Consider the following 22,082-nt stretch of genomic DNA (forward strand, 5'->3'; position numbering starts at 1 on the left):
AGTCTCCTGCCACAGCTGGCAGCTCGGTGATGGTTGGATCAGACCCCATTAAACATCTCCTTATAAGCTATTAAACATTGCCTTTACACCACCCCCCCCCGTGTCCCCGCACCTTAGCACACATCATGACAAACCCAAGACATTTACCGCAAACAGTAAAGTCCCTAAAAACTACCAAGTGCAACGCGGGGAGCAGGAGAGACCAAGGGCTTCAGCTTTAGCAGAGAATGTGTTACGGGAATATGACTAGGTAGTAAATAACTGTTTAGACACAGAAATCCATGATGTACTGAAATACTTGCTTATGTGGTTCTCTCTAGGCTGCGCTTTTTGTTCCTGCAGTGCCCAGTGGTTGCTCTGTTCTGTCGTCTGAGTCTGACTGGCAGCAGCTTTAGGTGAGCAAAAGCCAAATAGAAAAAAAAAAAATCCAAATGCTAAGGCTGGAATAAATGTATATATTAAATATTCCACTAAGCTTTATCAGTGAAACATTTGGTTATAGTTTGATTTATGTCAAAATAAATAAATAAAACCTTTGCAAAACAACTCTTTGAAATTACTGCCGGACTGGAGAAACTTAACAAAACAAATAGTAGTTAAAATTAAACTGTTAATGTAACACTTGAGTATAGAAGACTCACAGGCCTTTACTGTCTTCTAACTTCTGGTTGTTTGGGTTTCTCCAGGATGGCAATATTTTTGCTCTTTTGCTTTTTCCAGTGACATAGAAATTCCTGACGTAAGAGCCTGGCTCTCTGGCTAGTGTGTACCTATCTCTAATTGTTTCCTGCTCTCCAAATGGGGCCAGAGACTTGGGGGTGGGGGAGGGAAATTGGAAAAAAAGTAGAAGCCTCACACTTAAGGTCTCATTATTGGGGTGAGAAAAAAAAAATTCTTGTTCCCTTAAGAATTTGTGTTATTTTTTAATTTACTTGTAAAGGGCTAGAACTTCACATTTTTCTTGATGAGAGCTGGGATTCTCATGTAATTTTAGGAATTCTGGACCTGAGTTGTCAGGAAAAACACTAAATATGGAAAAACTTAAACCAGTAGTGTTATCAGTTCCTGAGACCCTTGATGTTTCCCTTACGGCTCTTAAAAACAAGATGTGATAATATCAGAATTTAATCTCTCAAGTTGTCCCTCCCCCAAAGAAATTTCCCTAGTTGCAGACAGAGGTTGAGAAAACATAACCTGAGTACGTACAAAGTTCTTAATTTCCGAAGGACAAATTTGACAGAGCCCGTACATTACTTTTTAACAAATTATGTTTATTTTGGGGCTGAACTTGTGATTTCTGAACATTTGCAATTGACAATATAGAAGCTCTTGAAAGCTGGTAGTACTTCAACATAGGTCAATATTAGGATATCGATGTCCTAAAAGGAACGTTTTCCTGGAGTTACAGTGTGTATCATCCTAGCGAAAGGCTCCTGAAGTCCACCTAAGGACATAGTTACCGCTGTATTTGTGTGATCTATATTTATAAGATTGAGAGGCTATCTCTGAGCACAGTGTCCGTATTACATGAGCCAGGCAGACGAAAGCTCCGCACTGTGCTAGGTTAAAGGGTGAAGTGCGGTGAAGGGGCTCCAAGAGGTCTGGTGACACCGGGGGACAACTGTGGAGGACCCAGCGGTGTCCTGGGTGTTGCAGGCAGTGCAGCAAGCAGCACGTGTTCATAAAAACCCCCAAACAACCCACCAACCAAACACCCCCAATCACAACAACAACAACAAAAAGTAGTGTATAAAAGCAGCCTCCCCTTCCCTGGATTGTGAGTTTTGCACTGAGCTCTTCATGGAGCATCTATCCCAGCAGAAAAGTGGCATGTTGCAATGCTGCACATCTTTATCAGATGTGCGCAGGGCGAATAGTCTGCGTGGTGGGAGGGCAACGCCGCAGTACTCGCCATGGTGAGTAGGTTGCCATTGTTCTCTGTCCACCTGTTCTCTGTACCTGTGGAATCAGGGTGTGAAGCACCTCCAAACCAAATGTGTTAATGGTAATGAGATTGACTTTGCTCTTCTCTTTACTCGTTCTTTACAAGCAGTTCTTAACCTTGGTCTGTGAGGTCCCCGTGGCAGGGTTTTGTTTGTGTACGTGCAGTACCTAGCACCAGGAGGTCCCCTTCCTACTTGAAACTACTGGGCATTGCTGTAACCTACAGAGTAAATAAAAACAGCGATCAAAACGTCAGCAATAAAAGAATAAAATATGTTAACTGCAATAAAGTACTTTCATGAACGCTCAGTTATATTTTATTGGGCTTTCAGGACTTATATATCCTCTGAGTCTTTATGAATACTTGAGACTAATAACAACATTTTGGTGAACACTGAAATATTTGACATTTTCAAGAGGTCAGGATCTATTTTATAATCCTCGGGGATTTCTGATAATTTCCTTTAAACTGTTTACACTTGAGGGAGTTACGGTCCTGAGAGAGGAGAGCAGGGGAGCGGTGTTGGTGTGGGCGGTCAATCCAGGACCACTGAGGAGGGCATCTGTTGGGCCGAAGGACTGCACAACAGGAACGTGACGTGGTGCGTCCCTTCGCCTCTGCGCTGTGCTCGTCAGGTGCCCGTGTCTGGCTGCTCTGGGAGCCTTCGTTAATACCCGTAAGAGATCATATAGGCAGGGGCAGTAAAGACCTGGCCGCGCAGGGATTGGTCTGGCGTCGGCCCTTTGGCGTGCCGACCCCCAGAAGGGCTGACAGTACTTCTGGGCTGAAACAACCGCTCCGGGAAGTCACGCTGCTGAGAGTTTTGGCGGAGCCAAGCGCTCACGAAGCCCCGCGGCCGGGCCATGGCCCACGTATAATGGCGGCCGGGGCACCCTCCCGCCGGCCGGCGGGGGCCGAGCGGTGCCGGGCCAAGGCCGCCAGGCGGCGCCGCCGTGCGCGGGCGGGAGGCGGTGCGGGCCGTCGGCGGGGGGCGCCCGGTGCCGCTGCTGGCGGAGCGCGGCTTTGTTCTGCGGGCGGGCGGCGGGGCTGGGCTGCCGCGGTTCCCGCCGCCGGGGCGCTGAGGGCGGCGGGCGGCGATGGGCTGCGGGGCAGCCCCCTCTGCGCTGCCCGGCGGCCCCCTCTGCGCTGCCCGCCGCGCGGGGAAGGGCGCCAGCAGGGAAACTGCGCGCTTGCAGGGTGGCTGCGTGCAGACCTCTGGTCTTTCGTCGGCCGGTAGTCTGCTCGGGAGGGGTTTTATTCTTGTTTTTAAGCAGCTCCGCAGTCACTCGTGTTACAATGACATGTTTATTTCTGTGAAATGGCTCTCTCGGGCTGTCCGCCGTGCAGCGCCCGCCTTCCACGCCTTTGCCGGCGTTCGGCAGCACAGAGAAGTTTGGGTTTCGTAGCGAGTTTAGTTTGGAGAAGTCAGAGTTCAGGCATGTTAACGCAAGCAGGTTTCCGTCAGATACGCTCCAGAGTGGTTTGGTAATACCTTGGCCGTGTAGTATGCGCTTGCTCTTCAGGATGGGACCGTGGTCAGCTGCTCCCCGGCTGGGGAAACGCCCGGGACAAACCCCTGCTCTGGGCCGTTGCTGGGCCCTGCATCCTGCAGCTCTTGTGCTGTGACACTCAGAAAAGAAAGAGGGCACCTGGGAGGAGACTGGGAGTCCTGCCCTGCCGCTCATTAGCCACCTGGGGCCTAATCCGGCTTCCACCAGAGTCCATGAGAGCTTCGTTATTGACTTCGGTGGGGGTTGGCTCCGGTCCCCGATGCCACATAATCTTCTGAAGCGAGCTGCGGCTATGAATGGCAGGGCTCTAAGGCAGCTGCGTTGCCTCTTTCCCATCGTGGGTAAATGAAACAATTAGTATTCATGCATTAAATCCTTCTAAAATAAAATCTTGCGACTGCCATCTCTCTGTTTGCTATATTTAAACTGGCCGGAAGATTGTTTAAATATATCTCATGGACAGTTTACAATGCAAATTATTTCCTGCCTTTTAAAAAAGAAGTCGTGGTTTTAAGATATCTGGCAAGTTTATTACAATGAAATGTCACGTTCCTCAAACAAGTCATCAAAAGAACAATTTTTAGCAATGACTGGTTTCCAGCATTCACCATTCAGAAATGTTGTGGAGTGATTTTTGTTTTAAATAAAATAAATTGGAAAGCCTGCACGTTTGATCTGCCCGGCATTCCTGGGTGTTCACAGCAGGATTCCTGCTATCTAGCTGAGGTCCTGAGGTTTCTCCCGTAGTGCCTCCGCACTTTTGACCACGTAGGTTGCTCCCTGAGTTGCTCTCAGTTGGGTATCTAAAGCAGCGGTTGGGAACGTCCCCTTCCTCTCACTTGGTAGCATAGAAAGTTGCTTCACTGAATCCTATGTAATACATATCAAAATGTTAAGGGGGGGATCAGAAATGGCCTAAACGTACTAAGAAAATTGCATTTAGAATTGTGCTCCCATGTGGTGGTCTCATAAAATTGTAAGCATTGTTTTTTCTGTGAATGTATCTTAACATTTTTGATGTTTTAATTTGTTCTCATCTTTTTTTTTTCTTTTTTTTTTCTTTTTCTTCCCTACTCAGCTCTTGCCCCTGTTCTTTGCCTCTGGTTTTGTTGGTGAGGATATCACAGTGATGTCTGCATTCAACCTGCTGCATTTGGTGACAAAGAGCCAGCCAGTGGCCCTGCGAGCCTGTGGGCTTCCCTCAGGTTGAATGGGTGCTGCTTGTTGTGTCATGCATAATGAAGGCCCTTTTAGGAATGGGTGTCTCTGCTGCAGGAAACCATGTGCTATGGGTTGCTCTGGTTTGTTTAAATTTTCCTTTGAACCCAAAGTTTGTTGCTTTTTTTTTTTTAATAAAAGTCACTGGCTTGTGTGAGGGTTTTCATATACGAGATTTGAGGATGCTTGGAAATGCTGTCTGACTTCCTTGTCCAACATATTCTCTCTTCAATTTTATATCATTTTCCTCATTCTTGGCAAAAACAGTGGACTTAAACAGAAAATAATTTATTAAATGCCATTTATAATTTTTTTAAAAAGATGCATAAAAGAATTTAGCATATCAATTGCTATTAAATCATAGGACTTAAAAATATTTTTCAAAATCTTTAGCAGTATACTATAGTTATACTCTGTGTATCCCTTTTTACATTTTTATTATAAACCAGATATGTTGCAATGAAAATTATGTACAAAAAGTGTGCAGAATTTAAAACTTAATTATTTCATTCATCTGACAGCATATTCTTTAGTTACATGACACTTCTCTAAATAAATAAATGGAAACATGCAATTTAATGCCCAGATGCAGCTGCGCTTTTCATGTAAGGTCCAGGTTCTGCTTTAGGTCTCTGAAGGGTGCCATAAGACCGCATCGCCATTAACTGGTTATATCACGAAAACCTTGAACCTAAGTATTCTGTGTTTCACTTAAACAGCAACAGTATCTGTAATGTCTGCATAATAATGTCAGTGTCCATGGTTATGTGGGAGAAAATAAAAGCTGCACGGAGCTAATTTTGAATGTTACTAGGAATTTTCTTGACACCCAAATAAAAAAGATACAATCCTGGCTGATCAGTATTTGAAGCATCAAAAAAGAACCAGCTTGGGTGTTTGTACTACACTCACAACTGGTTCATAAGGGTGCAAAATGTTACGAGCACTTTTTCCCAGAGCTGGACTTAACAAGCATATGGAGGTGATGTTTTAAAGATTTTTTTTCAGTGATAAGACATCGGTTTTCAAGCCGATGGATTTTTCTAAAGCTGATTACACTTTATTTGAACTAAATCTGAGTCCAATTTTTGCAGCATTTGTGTTCTGTTTCCCCCCACATGTGCACAAAACTCCCATTAACCTAGATAGGAGCTGCAAACACATATTGAGGAAGAGAGAGAATAGCCCACATTGTGTCAGCCTGACCTTGGTTTCCTGTTATATTTGCTGCTGAGCCAGATTTAAAATCCTAAAAATATAGGGTAAGCAAATTTCCTTAGCCCTCATTATGCACCTTTTGATGTGCGCTCATATTGCTGGTGTCTACCTTAAAATGGGGGCACTCGGTCTTCTGGCCATTTTGTTCCTGCTCTGAAAAGGAGATCTCAAAGTTGGTCAGCTAGAAACACAGCCCATGGGAGGTTTTGCTATTGTGTACCTGGTTGCAAAGCATTACGTTAGCTATTGTGTCAAATCGTTTTTCTGGCATAATCCAGTAGTCACATTTTGGAATAAAAAGCTCATAACACTACTGTTTATTCCTGTCCCTTTGATCCGTAACTGCAAACATTAATAGATTGAGTTCCACTGACTGGCTACTTTATAGATATATATATAGAGAGAGATATATAGGTATTTATATGTAATAAACCCAAATTCATCTGCTAACAGTGCAATAATATACGGTCACATATCTCACATATTTTAAGAGTAATCTAAATTCCCCAGATGCTTATAAATTAACGTAGACTTGCTTTGTCTTTGGTTTGGTTTTTGTGTGTGGTGTATTGAGGGGGTTGCAAGTAAATGGTATAGCATGTATTAAACATGGGAACGAGGTCTAGAGCCAACATCTGCTTAAATGCCACAATGCACTGTGACTTTAACTTTTGAATATACAGAAAATGCCCCGAGTTCTCATGACTTTTTTATAACATAACTCTTTGAGTTAGTACTTTTCCCACCACCCAGTTCTGTGCGCATTGCAGCCCTGCAACCGTACCACCATGCTATGTGCCCACCGAGTCTGGAATGGTGTGGAGTTTGGTCTTCTTCTAGTTGAATGGCAAATTCCATACAGAAGGAGATTTTCTAACTTTCTGGAACTCCTGCCCACTCAGCATAAGGGAGCAAAGTACTGGCAGAGCTGTAAATTGGGCTTCTGAACACAGTTTTAAACTCCATGCAGTTAAATATTTGCAGGACAAGGACTTGAATGAAAGTATCACTTCCATTTCTATGCTTGGAATGGTACCTCTGTCCTTCCTGTAAGGAATAAAGTAATACAAAGTAATGTTTACTTTATATTTAGTATAAGGTCGTAGTTGTAGATCAGAAGCAAGTGAAAAATTTTTTTTTCCCCCCCCCAAAAAGTTAAATGAATGAAATAATGCAAAGAAGTATCTTAGAACAGCGGTGACCTTCTGTGTCTTCTTTGAAACACTATTTTGTAAGCATGTGCGCGTCACGCTGGATTATTCATAAACTCAATTAACAGTTGCACTAGTGAAGTGTTTTTACTTGCTCTTTTTCTATTTGTATATTAGCAGCTGGAGCGCGGATCTATTCTTCCAAATTGTATTTTAAAAGTATTTTTTTGTCTGAAGTTAGGACTAAACGTTTCAACGTGTGCAAACCTAGTGCACGGTTTGCCCATAACATTTTTTATAGCTGACGTGGTAAACTCAGAGTATAAGCAGGCGCTCCCAGTAGATGGCACTAAGCATATGCTGTTTTGCACCCATAGCACTATATGAAAAGCTTCCCATTTAGGAGTCATTCATACATAAAGTACACCCTGAGATCTTATGAACATTTACAAGTATTTTAAGAAAAGTGTGAGCATTGGGAAAAATCACATCAATCTGTGCTCGTATGCAAACTACATTCACATTGGTTCAAGGTTTCTTCATTTGCAGTAATGACTACAGCTCTGTTGTGTCTGTTGTGTGATGTAGAAGTGTCGCTCCTTGAGCCTGCTTTATTGGAGTTGAGGGCTCTAAATTTCTTTGGAAATGTAGGATGCACTCAGCGCCTGCCAGGATTTAGTTCACAGAAATTAAATCTTTTATAAAAAAAAACCAACCAAAACCACAACAAAAACCCCCAAAACTTTTAATGTAAAAACTACTTCAGCTGCTTTAGTGCATACCAGCAAGTAACCGATACAAGTAATGATTACGCAGATTCCATGTACATATGTTTTCTGTAGCAGACCACCAAGCTATAAAGTAAAAAGCTTATTTTGCTTTGCTGTGTCTTTTAATTATTATGGGTTCTCATTTCTTAAAAAAATCCTTTATTTCTTTAACACTTTGAATGTTGTGCTGCTTACATCACATTTTTTGCATGAGATAATTTGGCTTTTCCTCTCCTGTAGATCAGAGAAAATTATGGTGCTTGTAAAATTAAGTAAAAGTAATGATGAAGAAATTACAGGGGTAGACTTAGTATTTTTTTTCTGTATGAAATAATAAAGTCCTAGATAATATTAAATTGTTGTGAAGTGTTTAATTACTAAAATAACTACTAGTAGGAAACCATACTTTTCTAGGATTAGATTAAACTACAATACATCTGTATGAAGATGGTGCTGGGCATATGGTGTAAGTCTTTATTAAGTAAATGTCTATAGTATAGTTTTATTAAACTTGTCTTATTAAATCTTTGTTAATTACAAGTTTCAGTATAATGTCTTTCCATAAAATTGTAATGAATAGTTAGTGAGCAAAAAATTACTGAGTCTCAAAATTGGATTTTTAGTAGTAATCTGTTAACATAAAGGATTACTTTTAGGAGCAGATCTTGCAAACAGTTACATACATGAGTTATTCATATGCATTTGTCCCTCTGAACTCTCAAACTGCTATGTCAGTGAAATTATCTGTGTGCGTAGTGTTTGCCAGATCTGGCTTTAACAACGAAAAGTCTAGAAAAGACCTTAGTCTCGTGTGTTCAAAGTACGGTAGCTGCTATCAAACTTTGTGTGACTTAAGTATGTCTAAACGTTTCATATTGTATGTTTCTATGTTCAAAGATATAATTTCCATAATGTATGTTGTAACTTTCCCATAGCTTTCCGTAATGTGTATCACCAAAGACGTACTATTACAGATGTCTCTTCACATGGTCCGAAACAAAATAAAAGTAAGACTGATATGTTGTATAGCAACACCTGCCAGTATGGCTATGGTTAACTGCCTGTCAGTGTTTTCATTATAAATCCCTATTTTCTGGGGTTTATATCTTGAATGCAAAAATTTGCTCTGGGTTTAAATATGTCATACAAGGTCTCAGCTGGGTGTACTTGTTCCTCAGAACTGGTTGGGGGGGGCAAAAATTAAAACTTATTTCTATAAAGCTAAATTTTAAAAAAAGCAAATATCAATTTGGAACAAAAATAGATTTTTAAACTTAAAATACAGTCTTACAAATTACCTAGTTCACTACTTCCCAGCAGTTATGAGGAATTTGATAAATGCTTGAAAAGAGTCTTGAAAACAAGCGCTATGTGAGCACAGTAGTAAACAGCATGTGAAGCTGTTCATGTGTCATTATTATATAAATGTCTGTGTGTATGTCTGCCTCCTAGTCATACAATAGTAGAATGCTGCATTATCATAATAGAGCATAATATTATATTTTTGGAATGGCTTGAAAATGGGTTTTAAAAATCACCTTTGTGTAGCTGTCTTAACAGCAGTACATTCGATGTTGTGTTTGCTTAAAAAATTATCCTGTATTGACAAATGTTGATTTTGTACAATAGTATTCAGTCTAAAATATCTTATTTAATACAGTTTAGAATGAAATTTATTTGTAGATATCTCATTGGGAGTAGTACTGTTATTGTGCCTGATGCTTGCAAAACTTGGGATCATAAAGAAGACCAGAAACCCTTTGTTAATGTACCGTTTTTGTTACATAGGGGACCCTATTTTGTCCCCCTTTTTAACTCCTTGTTCTGGCGGAGTTTTGCACTCTCCCTCGTCTGCTCGGTGGACGGAAGGTGCTCGTCCCTGCCTCGTCTGGGTGGAGGCTCCGCAGTGACTCTGGGGCACCGAGTAGCACAGGCGTGATGAGACGCTTCTTGTGCTCCCAGCACCGTGCACAGAGCCAGTTCCTTAATGTGTTCCCTGATGGATCTCTTAAGGTCATTTGCTTTCCCTTCCTACTCCCATAAAGGACCCACCACAAGCCATTTCTACCTTTCTTGCAGGAATGTTTTAATTCTGGGAGCTCATAAATTTCCTAAGTTCCATTCCTGTGCCCTCTGCAGCTCAGGCTTACTGTGTTTTCTGCTGAAGTTGGGTATGGAAAAGATGAAGTTTCAGCACTAATGGTGTTTCTGTGTTTTAAAGTCTCCCATGAAAAGCTACTTTTTTAGTTATTGGACTGTCTGTTTATAACAGGAGGTCTGAGAAGTCCTTTAAGGACTGCCTTCACTTTTTCCCTTCAATTAAAAGGCTGGCTTTGTCCTTTCTCTGAGAGTACATGATGAAGGTTGCAGAGAAGAATGTGATGTAAAGGAGAGATGGCAGCACACAAAAAGGAAGGAGAATTTGGAAGAATACTGCTAAGCTGAGGGAGGGCAGGCAAGAAAAGGTGCAAGATGGGAATGCGAACCCTAAAGGCAGTGAGAGTATGTTGGGAAGTGATGGAGGAGATGATCCAGGGGGTCACTTAGGGGATGTGTGAGCTTTGAATTTGATGGTACATTGAATGGGTCTAGAGTGTGGCCTGGGAGTCAGGCACCAGAGTCACGAACATTACCGTAACTTAGCTGTTATGTTAACCACAGGTTGCTACAGCATGGATCATGATTTGGGGGGAAACGAGTAGAGAGAAATTGTGTCCTAGAGACAACTAAGAAGCAGAAAATGTTTGTTCTTAATTACAAGCTAAACATGTATCTCATCTCGTGGTTTCCTTCAAAAGAAGCTGTGTTGGGAAAGGGCGCCTGGCTGGGGTATGAAGGCTCCAGCTGGAGGAGAGGTTCTTGTGGGACGGTAGCTGCTGGCAGCCCAGGTTCGGCGCTGGCAGCTTTGTGCACTGCAGGTAAGAACTCCCTGCTCAATGCTCTGGCCCAGGTCAAGGAGTCGCAAGGAGAACAGAACGGGGAAGGGCTCGGCCAAGTCCTCTTAAAGCCCTTTTTTAGGGCTTGACCCCATCTTCCTGACCCATAAAGCATGGCTGAATTTTACAGAAACATAGGGAAGTCTGGAAGGCCCACAAGGGAAAGAAGTTGGCAGTTACTAACCTTTTTGGCTGTTTCTGTACCTTTAGTCCTAAAGCAGGTTGAGAGGGGAGGGGGCTACAGTGTTTTTCATGGTGGCCATAGCAGAGCAACAGCTGGAGCACAGCGTGTTCCAGCTGTTCCTGTCATCATGCTGGGTATGTCCCTCAGTGCTTGGAGATGTGGGATGAAAGGCCATGGAGCAGGCTGTGCCTGCTTGCGTCTTTGCTAAAAGGGTTCCTGCACAGTTGGAGACAGACTGAGTTTTGCAGGAGGTTAGATCTGGGCTGTTGCGGGGAATTGGAGAAGAAAGACCTCCCCCCACCCCGCTCCTTTCCTCCACCCCCATCCCAAGTATAGATTGCGGCACCTTGATTCTTGAAATGCAGTGCTCATTTCACAGGCCACACATCACTATTGTGGAGGAAGCAGCAGGAGGATTTAGCAACAGCCTGAATGCCACAATAAGCTACACACCACTGCGGTAACCGCTGGCAAATGCTGACTTTTTAATTGTTTCCGCTGCAGGGTTAAACCTTTATTAAAGCCGTGTGAATAAACTTATTTTGATGGCTTACTGAAATATTTTAAATGCAAAAGGTAGCATAAAGCACTCTTATTAAATTCAGCTTAATTCTGCTGTTAATAAAATGCCTTTCCATATGTTGTGCACCCTTTTATTGATTCTGACAGAAATCTACTGACCAGATACAGAGTGCTCAGTGTCTCTGCCTTTCTTGTTTTTAATTTAAACAAATGTAGTGCCTGTGAAAGGTGCTAGGATCATATCAGCAAAACAAAAGTCTCTTTATCTGTTAGGGGAGAGAGGAAGAGAAATCCATCATTATAAATGTTCCCTCCTCCGCTGCGGTACCAATTGATCTTGATCTTGTCTTGCCTGGTTTGCATCCAAGAGTAAGGCAAATAGGTCAGCTGCCCTGTGCACTCTGTGTTTGGCCATCTCAGCAGAAAGGCTCACAAAAGTGGCAGTTTATAACGTAATGAGCTTTTGCTCCACTTAATTGAAGGTGCTTCTATTCACCAAGCTCTGCTGAGCAGCCACATGCTCCCGTCACTATAGTACTGGTGAAGATGACGGCTTGAAAAGCGCCAGGAGAAGCTGCCTTCACCTCCACTGGCCAGCGCAGGGTGGAGTTGGAATCCTCAGTGGTTATAATTTGGAAAGGTTGTGAGACCAAGATTGCGGCTGGTAGTGACATTTATTTCATTAACGTGAGATAAGGAAGGAAGGTAGGCATCCCTGGAGAGGACAAACGGAGCTGCTTTTCTTTCCCCCTTCCCCACTTCGCAAAACACTTCAATCTTTTGTTGCATGTTTTTTACATTGGTGGGGAGGGGAGGCAGCTTCAGATTTCTTTTCCAGGGAATGTCTCTTTGGCTTGCATGGCTACCTCAGCCACGTAACCTGCCACAAAGACGCTTGCAGACCTGAGGAAACGGCAAGGCAGCTTCCATTCCCATAGATGCTGCCTGTACTGGGACCACTGGGGTTCCAGTACCACTTTCTTTGGAAAGAAACAAGTACACCGAGGAGATTCATTAGTTGGGAGTTTGGAGTTGGTTTTTTTTAGTGCTTGAGAAATTTGTTGTCATACATGGGAGAGCTCTGATGGTGACTCAAAATATATACATTTATAGAAAACACATCTACACAGCCATGTAGATGACCAGGTGGAAAAAATAAATGTGACGGGTCTGTTACATGATTGCATGGGAAGCTTGCAAATTTGCAAAGAAGGGGCTTGCCCTTCCCTTGTGGCCATGTGACCCTCCTCCATGTCAAGTAAATAATTTTTTTTAAAGACAGTTAATTTTGGGGTGGTGTTCTTTTAAGATAAAACCTGGCATTTGACCCAAAATTGTAACTGTTGTCCTGGTACCCAGCTTTTGGATTTTCAACGCACAATATAGTGGAAACAGTCCTCGCCCCATTACTCCTAATGCTTGCATGAAACTGCAAATGGTATTTCAACAGCAGGTGGGAGTTAGCTACCTACAGCAAGAAAGCAAAGGAGCCATCTCTCAGAGAAGAAACACAGATCTGTTTTTCAATGTGTAAAGCATTTACAGGGTTTTTTTAGTCATGAAGTTTGGATTTTACTTAAACTTGACCTCCCAACATTTCAGAGTTCTTTTGCAGCATCTATCCTAGTCAGCAGCGTGCTTAGGTAATTTAAAATGGCTCGAGGTGGGATTATAAAAAGGTCTATCATGTCAAATACACCTTTAGTAAAACACTGTTTTCCAACTTAAAAGCCAATAGAACTGTTTGCATCGATTTGCATTTTCAAGAGTTGTTCTTTTTTAAACTAGATGAACAGTTCCTGGTGTGTTTGCAGTGAGAGGACGCTGCAGCATTCTCCCAAGGCTGTGGACTAGAGGCTGCAAAGAACAGACTAAACAGATGTGAAATAGAGAGTTGTGCATTTGCCTTTTCCGAAGCAGAGAGAGAGGCAAAACTGTAAACAAGAGGCAAAAACTGTGTAAATTAAATTTGAAATAATAAAAATGAGAGATTCCACTTTTAATAATACTGAGTGTTAGCGATAGCAGATGTAAGGATATTTATTTAAAGAAATGTATGCAAATATTTTTTAACCTTGCAGGATTCCTCTTAACGTCCGTTTGAGATAATTTACCATTGATGACTAAGGTGTGACCCATTTGTGAGGGGACAGGCTTTGGGAAGCAGAGAGATGTATACGTAGAGCCAGATCCTGTAATCTGATGTACATTCGTAGACCCTTATGTAGTTGTTGAAGCTATGCATATTCCCAAGGGTCTGCCCACACAGGTCACATTGCAGGATTGGGGCTGGGGTGGAATATGAATAATAAAATGTGCTGGAAGGCCCCTAAAAAACTGCTTGGGTATATTAAAAGAAGTAGTACTGAAAACTGGAAGCCCGATTTATTATATGGCTGTGCTCTGCTGGAACATTTGATCTTGCTGTATTTAATTCAGGAAGTCTTAATGGTATGTGCTCAGTGCATGACTGTAATGTCCATTAATGGTAGTGGAACATAAGCATACATAGAAGCGGGGAAAATGTATGCTGTGTCTTCCACGCAGTTGAAATGTTAATTTCAGTGATAGGAAGCAACAAAACGTAAGAGAAAAAAATCATTAGAATAGTTCAAAAGACTATTTGAAGAAGGAACGCCATCAGGCAAAATGCCACCATATTTCAGGGCATGTCAGACACTAATCGCCACTCTCCAGCATGCTGGAGCAGGTGAAGGGCTGAGTGGTGAGGAGCAATGGTCTGCTAACTTGCGTCCGTCTGACTGGACGTATCTCGTTGCTAGTTTTCTTGTGATTGCTTATATGGAAGAAAATGGCACACGCCTGCGTTATGAACCACAGATTTGAAAAGGTCAATTGAAATTGGAATTTATATGTGAGGTGAGATGCTTAATGTCTTCATTATCAGGTCAACACCCAGAAAATACTTTCTGTTCACTTCATTTGTATAGAGGAGGACTCCAGAGCTGAACTCTGAAATGCCCATAGTCTGTGGGTGAATAGTAAATGGCAGTGTGCCTTGCATTGCTTTTCAGAAAAGCCATTCCTAAGCACAGGAACGCCGTGAAGGCTCTAACAGGGTTTCTGTTGGTGTTTGTTTCACCCTCCTCAGCTTTTTTTTTACGTTTGTGCACTAAGATTTGTGAGCCTGGCCTTTTCTTCACGAAGCCTTCCATCCTGCTCCAGGATCATAACAGCTTTTAGGACTGCTGTAACTGTTGGCAAAAGGCTGAAGGCAGGTGGCCTCAAGTGGAAACGCTGGTGCCTGTTTGTGGAACAGTTGCGTGTGCGCGGCTCTTCTAATGAGCGCCGACCCCAGCGAAGGTGCCGAGGTGTGCTGATTGGAGAGATTTAATTTGGCCTCCGATCCCGCAGTGGAATGTAAAGGGAATTTTGTCTGCCCTTGTAGGCCGGCATTCACCTCTCCTAACAGGGGGATCTAACTGGAGTTAGGAACGTAGCTGTCCTGGGCTCTTCTAAAAGTCATTGCTGAGAGCATCACCTCCAAAGAACAAGTGAGATCCAATCCAGAGTCCTAATATAGATCAAATGAATCCAGACTCTGTTATCCTCACAGTGTATTTAATTTAGTTTCCCTTTAACGTAATCACACTGATGTCATGCTATTTGTAAAAGTGATGACCTTTTGTCTCTTCTGCCTTGAACTGTATAATTTGCAAATGAATTGTGAGCCTGCCTTTATGCCTGAGTTGCCAAAGAAGTTTGTTGCCTGTATGGGAACCCTTTCCACAGCCCATAGCTGGTCCCTTCTTTGGGGAACCAGACGGAGGAAGGTGGTCAGCCCGCACCTTTATTCTCTGCTTTAATAACGAGTTTGGTAACAGCTGCATTACTAGTAGTGACTTCTCTCGTGTTGGGTATATATTTGTGTAGCTTTATATTGTCCTCTCCCAAGACACAGAGAGTTGGCTTGCATGTAGCAGACATCTCATATATGCCGTAAAGGAACAGTTGAAAAATGGAAGCAGCCACTCTTGTACTGCAAGTTGAGCACTTTTGTTCCTCTTGCATGTTATTTTTTTCCAAACTGAAGGACTGTATTCCTAGAATCTCATCCAGTAATTTTTAGGATTCATTGCATTTTATCAAGGCTTGTACACTAGCCCTGTTACAGATAACGTATCCTTACATCCGATGCAGTCAGGGGTGAGTCTTGCTTTACCTCCCTCGCTCTTTGGCAATATGGAAGTAGTGCAATCAATTTACTGAGCTATTTTTTTGTTGCTAGCAGTTAAATAATAGGTGCAATTAATTGAATAGGGCTGTTCTTGAATGCTGAGGGCTGGACCAAGAGATTCCCTTTATGATTTGTAGTGCAACTATAGCTTTTTGCTGATGTATACTCCACTAAATTACAAACCGGGAGAGTCCTTTGTCGGGGTAGGTTGCAGTTTACCCCAGTTTGGCAAAATTCCCCTGTAGACATAAATACTTGTCTGTACTGTAAAACAGAAAGTTAATTATTAAAAACAATGGGGAAAAAATCTTCTATAACACGCTCCCTACTTCTGATCTGTGTCATGGATCAGGTGGCATATAGAAACTTTCTTGTGCATATAGCGAGCCCATTGATTGAAGAACACTAAATTTCTAAAATAGATGAAAAATTACTCAAGGAGAGTAAAGAGAGAATACTGACCATTCTTTAAAAGAGTCAGTGTTTCCTCTGACTTTTTCCAAAGTGAAGTTACGCTTAGTTTGCTTTTTCCAACATCTAAAGAGCAAATAGAATTTTTTTTTTAAATAATTGGTAGATATTTTTAAAAGTGAAGAGGTGTTGGTTTGTAAGATTCTTTGCTGCTCTCTAGACTACTTTTTAATACTGAAATTATATATGAAAGATTGTCCCTCAAACAGTTTCTTTCTGAGCTGCGTAATGCAACATAACAATAGCTATTTATATAATGCATATGCTTCCTTTCCCTGTTAGCTATACTTTGAAAGACTTATTAGTCCTAGAGCCCTGCATGTTCGGAGAATAAAAACCTCCAACGTTTGACATCTTTAAATAAGCAACCAAATGTTATAAAGAACAAACCTCACTTACAGTTAGGAAACAATATTTACATTTAAGGTTGAAAAGCCAGGATGTAGGAAAATTTTGCTAATTTGGAAGGTGACCTTTAAGTGCACCAAAACCAAATAATTTGTAAACTATGGCACAGGGCACATTCCTGCAAAATTTGTGTGAATACTGCTTTAGTGGTTCTTGAAAGACAAACAAAGAGACCTGGAATGAAATCTTTATCCCTCTCCCAAATAAGATTGAAGCTAACAAAGGCATACAGCAGCGCTCTTTCAAAGCTTGCCATTAAAACGAAGGCTCTGCAGCACAGCTAATGAGATGGCTCAGAGTGGAAAACAATCTGTTTTTAAGAATGTTTAGATCAAAAGTAATTTCTAATCTATGAAATAAAGTCGCTTTTCAATACCTTTCTTTCACTAGTAAAGCTTTTTATGTTTGCGCTATTTACTTCAATCAGATGTTTTCAATTTTACTTTTTTCTTCCTGAAAATACTTCCTAGGGTTAGTCAGTAGTGACCAACAGCATTATTCTTTTTCTCTCTCCCCTATTCACCCACCCCCACACATTAAAAAAATGAGAAAAGAAGAGGGGGAGGAAGAAAGAAACATCTTTTCTTAAATGATTTGCAAGCATCTGTGCTTTAAGCTACTTTTTATGAACACTCCTTAGTAATGACTCAAGGTAAAAAAGCAGAAAAGCATCCAATGTTAGGAAATTGCAATCCAATACCATGTAATTTAAACCTGCCATTGCCTCTCCTGTACTAAATGACATACAGATGGGTAGCTCTGTTCCCTCTACTTTGGGAACACAATTGGTCTTTTTATGAGTGTATATACATTACTAGCAAAAAATATTTTTGTCAGGACTGTTTATGTCTAATTGTACCATATTTTAATTACTGTCATAATTAGAGTGCTTTTTCCCTGCTGTATTTTGTCAGCTAATTTTTGCAAGCAATTATCAAAGTTATTTGAATGTTTGGCAATTTCTGTTACTACTTTGGGAGTTTTCATTCTCAAAAGCAACCTTATTGTTATTTTTTCCTTCCTGAGGTGATGTGAATTTTTGCACTCCACAATGTTTTTATGCAGTAATCCTTACGTACTCCTTGGATTTTCTGTGTGAACTAAGCAAAGCATAAGACGAGATTTTCAAAGGAGGGTAATTTCAATAGCAACCCTAATTTTTACGACAAATTTATTGTTGAACCTTGTACAGCTTTGTGCTTAAAGAAATTAGTTGCTCCTCAGGGCTCCTATTCTAGTGCTTCAACAGTGAAAAAATACAATGGTTAATGTTATAAAGTTACAGGACAAGGATGCGACTAGAAGTTAAATCAACCTTATTGGAATTCTAAAGATTGTTTTTCAGCTACTTTAAAGGGTAGTTAAATTGTTGGATGTTGTGGCTGAACATCATATGCCCATTACCATAAGTCTCCAATATAGATGTCTTGTAAAGAACGTTTCAGCTGCAGTTGTTTTTTTTGCAGATTTTCTTTTTTTTTGACGGTGGGAAAAATGTTACTTTCTTGTGAATGATTGTGTGCGCAACAGTTTAGTGTATAACACACCGAGGGCTTTGGCTGTAGCACATTGTCACTGCTCCAGTGGAATCACCTGGCTCTCAAGCAAAATTCTTTTTTAAACTTGGATTTGAAGAAATAATCAGCTGCAGTTCAGCTGAGCCATTCTTCGTGCATTAGGGACCGGTCTGGTCATTGACAAGTGAATGCAGAAGCTATGCTGTGGCCGTCTGCCAAAGCAATTATTCAGGATTTAAGCTAAAAAGGCTCCTTCTCCCATATCCTCTCCCTTTGCAGGGTCATGTAGGGATAAAAAGGACTGTAAGGTGGTCTTTTCCCAGGAGGAGCTGAGGAAGCGGCTGACACCCTTGCAGTACCATGTCACTCAGGAGAAGGGGACTGAAAGGTAAGGCAGGACGAAGGAAACGCAGTCCTCGAAACACAGGCATCTTTCTTTTCTCCCCCTCCTCTTACTGGTGGTTCCTCACCTTCCCCACCAAGTTGTTGGTTTTTTTTCCCCAGGATTTCTGCACTTGTTTACTAACCCCTACAAATTAACACCACTGCAATGACAAGCATCTGCAGCACGGGGGCCGAGGCCAGGGGTCTTGTGTGACTTTTTCTTTTAATGAACACTGCATGTCTTATAAAGTCACCGGGCTCATGTTTAGAGTCTGTTTTTAGTTTACTACAAAATGTGTGGAAGTAATAGCGGTTTAGGTACACTTTTTTTGGAAGACATCGCAGTAAGCAGAACCACGAGGGAAATGGCCCCGTGCCAGGAGGCTGGAGTTTTGAAGGTGGCCATTGTAAGTATAGACGTTTTGGCTGCAGAAAGAAGGTAGCATAATTTAGTTCTTTTCCACCCCACTCCAATTTCTTTTTGAAGCACATGTGGAGAAGGTATTTATTGGCTCATTTGTGGTTGGAATGTCAAAAATTTTCAATAACTGCCCTCACATGGCTTTAGTCGCTGGAAGCCAGCCCCGAGTCCTGGAGGAGAAAAAAAAGGACTCGCTTCCAAGACTGTTTTTAGTGAATAAAGTCTCTCTCTCAGCTGATTCCAGCATGAAGGTAACTTGCCAAGGCCTAGCCATTTTTTGTTGTCTAATTTATACCACTGAGCTTGGCATAAGGCCCTGGCTTTACCTCTGCTCCAAACGTACTAATGATGTAACTGCTTGTTTTCATTCATGACCTGCAAGGGCTCTCCGCCGCACGTGGGGTCCCGGTTAATCGGCAGCACTCTTCCTGACGGCGCGTACCGGTGGCGGAATTTGCCGGGGGGGGACGGTCCCCCTCTCCGCCCCGGTCCCCTTCGTCCTCCCGCAGCCCCGGAGGGGCAGGGGGACGTTGGCCTCTGCCAGGAGGCCTGCCTTCCCCCCGGCCCTCCTCGCTCTTGTGTACGGGACCAACAACGTGATTTAATGCACACAAACAATCGGAGATTAGGTCATTCTTAAAAATCCTGTTTATAAAAAAAAATTGGACCTCATAAAAAGGGTGAAAGGATAATAAAAACAAGCTGCCGAGCACATAGGCTTTTTGTTGGGCTAGCGCAGCTGATTCGTATTAGATGAATGACCTCCTAGCCTTTTAGATTGTTAACTTAGAAAAATACTCCCTTAAAGCTGTAATATTGCTTTTCAACTAAAAATATAAGGCGCACACAGCTTGAAATCGTGGACCAATTATTTCATTTTCAGCTACAATGCCTCTGTCGCCCCGGCAGCCCGTGGTGGCCTGACCCAGCACCGCGGTTCCACCGCTCGCGGGCGGCAGGCACCCGCGCGCTTCACGCCTCTGCCTTAGCAGCTGAGCCCGCCGCCGGCACCGCTCCTCCAGCCAGAGCTGGAGAAGGGCGCCAGGCTGGGCTACACGTCAAGCAAGCCGTGTTTGCAGAAATTTACATTTCGCTTGCCACGTAGGGGAAGATTCCGGTTTTCCCCTTTTTGTTGTTGTTGTTGTTCTGTCCTTTGAACTGTGGGACAATTCGCTTCCTCTCGCATGATACATAACACCTGAGGCACGCTAATGAGGACATTCCCCTTTTCCTGCGCCTGCTTTATTTGCTGCCTTTAATAAAAAACAACTGCCAACTTTTAAATCGTGGGGTTTTTCTGTAACATTTGTCTGAAGTCTTTGCTACTTTAATAATTAACAAAACCCCAAATGCCTTTATTTATTTTTAAATGTAGTGTTGTTGTTTTCCCAGTGCCTTTGAGGGGGAGTACACACATCATAAAGCTCAAGGAATATACAAATGTGTTGTTTGTGGGACTCCTTTATTCAAGTGAGTATGCTAAATATAGTTCTGAGATTTCTGTCTCTTAGTTTATGTGCTGTGTTCCCATGTAATCTTGTGTATATTCCAGTACCTAGCTAATTGTGTAAGATCATTTAAGTCATTCAAATTGATAAGGGATACCAGAGAAGCAATGTAAATAATAATGCTATCGTAAAATTACTCTTATAGTAAAGATAAAAAATTTTAGTAAATAAAGAAGATAGTAAGATAACATTCAGGTAAAATAGGTAATTTGACAGGAAAAAAGTAGTAATTATTATTTTTTTTTTTTCCATATGCAGCCATGCCAAGCAATTGTAACACAGTCTTTCACTGCGCTGATAGATACTGAGTTTTGGCTGTTAGCATTACTCACAGGTGGCTTTAAGATCTGGATCCTGGGCGGCAATGCTGCATCCATGCTACAGCATTGTATTTGAAAATGGAGAAAAAAGTAGATTCTTTTTTAGAATTCAAGCAGTTAAGAAAACAAAACCTAGGAAAATTGCATTACTGAATTTTCATCCATCCCAATTAGCACACGTGGAGAGCTGGTTTAGGAACTGAAGCAAGGATTAAGAAAGAAATAATAACTTTCGTGTCTTGCATGAAAAATACTCTTTAGAAGTAGTGTGGGAATTACAGCCCTAAATGTGGTGCTAGAAGCAGTGCTGATTGCATTCTCTCAATCACTGCATTGTTCTGCACAGATTCAGTTGTTGTTTATGTGTTTTTTCTTATTTCTGGCTGCTCATGTTGATTCTCATGAAGTATTTCATTTTTTTGCCTTTTTTTCCCCTCAGTTCACACTGACTCAGTCCCTCTCGCTTGAAGAGGTACCTTTATAGCGGCATGAAGCAGGATGGTCAGGATAGCGCTAATAAAAGGGAAAACTGGGTCAGTAATAGGTTACAAAGGAAAATAAAATTGATGTAGCTCCAGAATCACCAGATGTGGCAGTGATAGTTGTTCTCAAGAGACTGTCTGTAAAGATGAAAGAAGCACTTCATCTCTGTTATGTTTGATTCCTCTGTTAGGAGGATTACCTGCAGAAACTTCAGTAATAACGTGAATCTTTTGAGTTGGAAAACTGATCGTTATGAACTCAGCCAAGGCAATATTCTCATGTCATGTGTTACTGTGGTGCTTGGCTTGGGGGTACAAAGTGGGGATCTAAAGTCTCCATAACCTGGTTTTCTACTCTGCCATTTAGACATTCCCCTGCTTACTATAGCTAAATCTTTATGGGGGAGATCCTGGCTCTGTTGAAGTCAATTCAAATTTGGCAAATGAATACAATGGAGCCAGGATTTCACCTTCTACCTTCAAGACTGGCTTCCTTTCTACCGTCTGCTGGAGAAAGAGCAGGGTTTTTTGTGGGGTGAGATTTGGACAGCAGTACTTCACATAAATGAATGTGAACTAGTTTCCAGTTGCTTTCACAATCCATTTAATATGGGAAAAAACTGCAATATGAGACTTACCTGTGATTATCTCAAGTGCACAGTATGCTTTGGCGTAGTCTTGACTTTTTGGAGTTAATGAGTTGGATTTCTCTATGTGAAATGAGCTATATGGAAATGTCCCTGTTTTCAGATTCTCTTTGAGACTCCCCATGGATTTTATGGGAGGAGAGAGAGGGAAAGAGAGAAGTTGGTTTTTATTTTCAGTAAATCCCAGGCCACTGGGCACCTGAAAAAAACACTTCACTGATTGTGTCCCAAGGCTGGACTGTCCTTAGCCCAATCTCCCCAAAGTCTTTGT

General features: G+C 41.9%; 1 protein-coding gene across 1 annotated transcript in view; it reads left to right on the forward strand.

Annotated features, from left to right (window-relative positions):
* Window positions 1–22,082, forward strand: part of MSRB3 (methionine sulfoxide reductase B3) — an 85,129-nt gene that overhangs the window by 15,622 nt on the left and 47,425 nt on the right. The window contains 4 exon segments of the mRNA XM_072863086.1: window positions 4,535–4,568; window positions 8,749–8,820; window positions 18,329–18,437; window positions 20,247–20,324. Coding sequence (XP_072719187.1) covers window positions 4,535–4,568; window positions 8,749–8,820; window positions 18,329–18,437; window positions 20,247–20,324 — 293 coding nt within the window.

This window comes from Ciconia boyciana, chromosome 1 (assembly GCF_034638445.1).
Source record: "Ciconia boyciana chromosome 1, ASM3463844v1, whole genome shotgun sequence".
NCBI lineage: Eukaryota > Metazoa > Chordata > Aves > Ciconiiformes > Ciconiidae > Ciconia > Ciconia boyciana.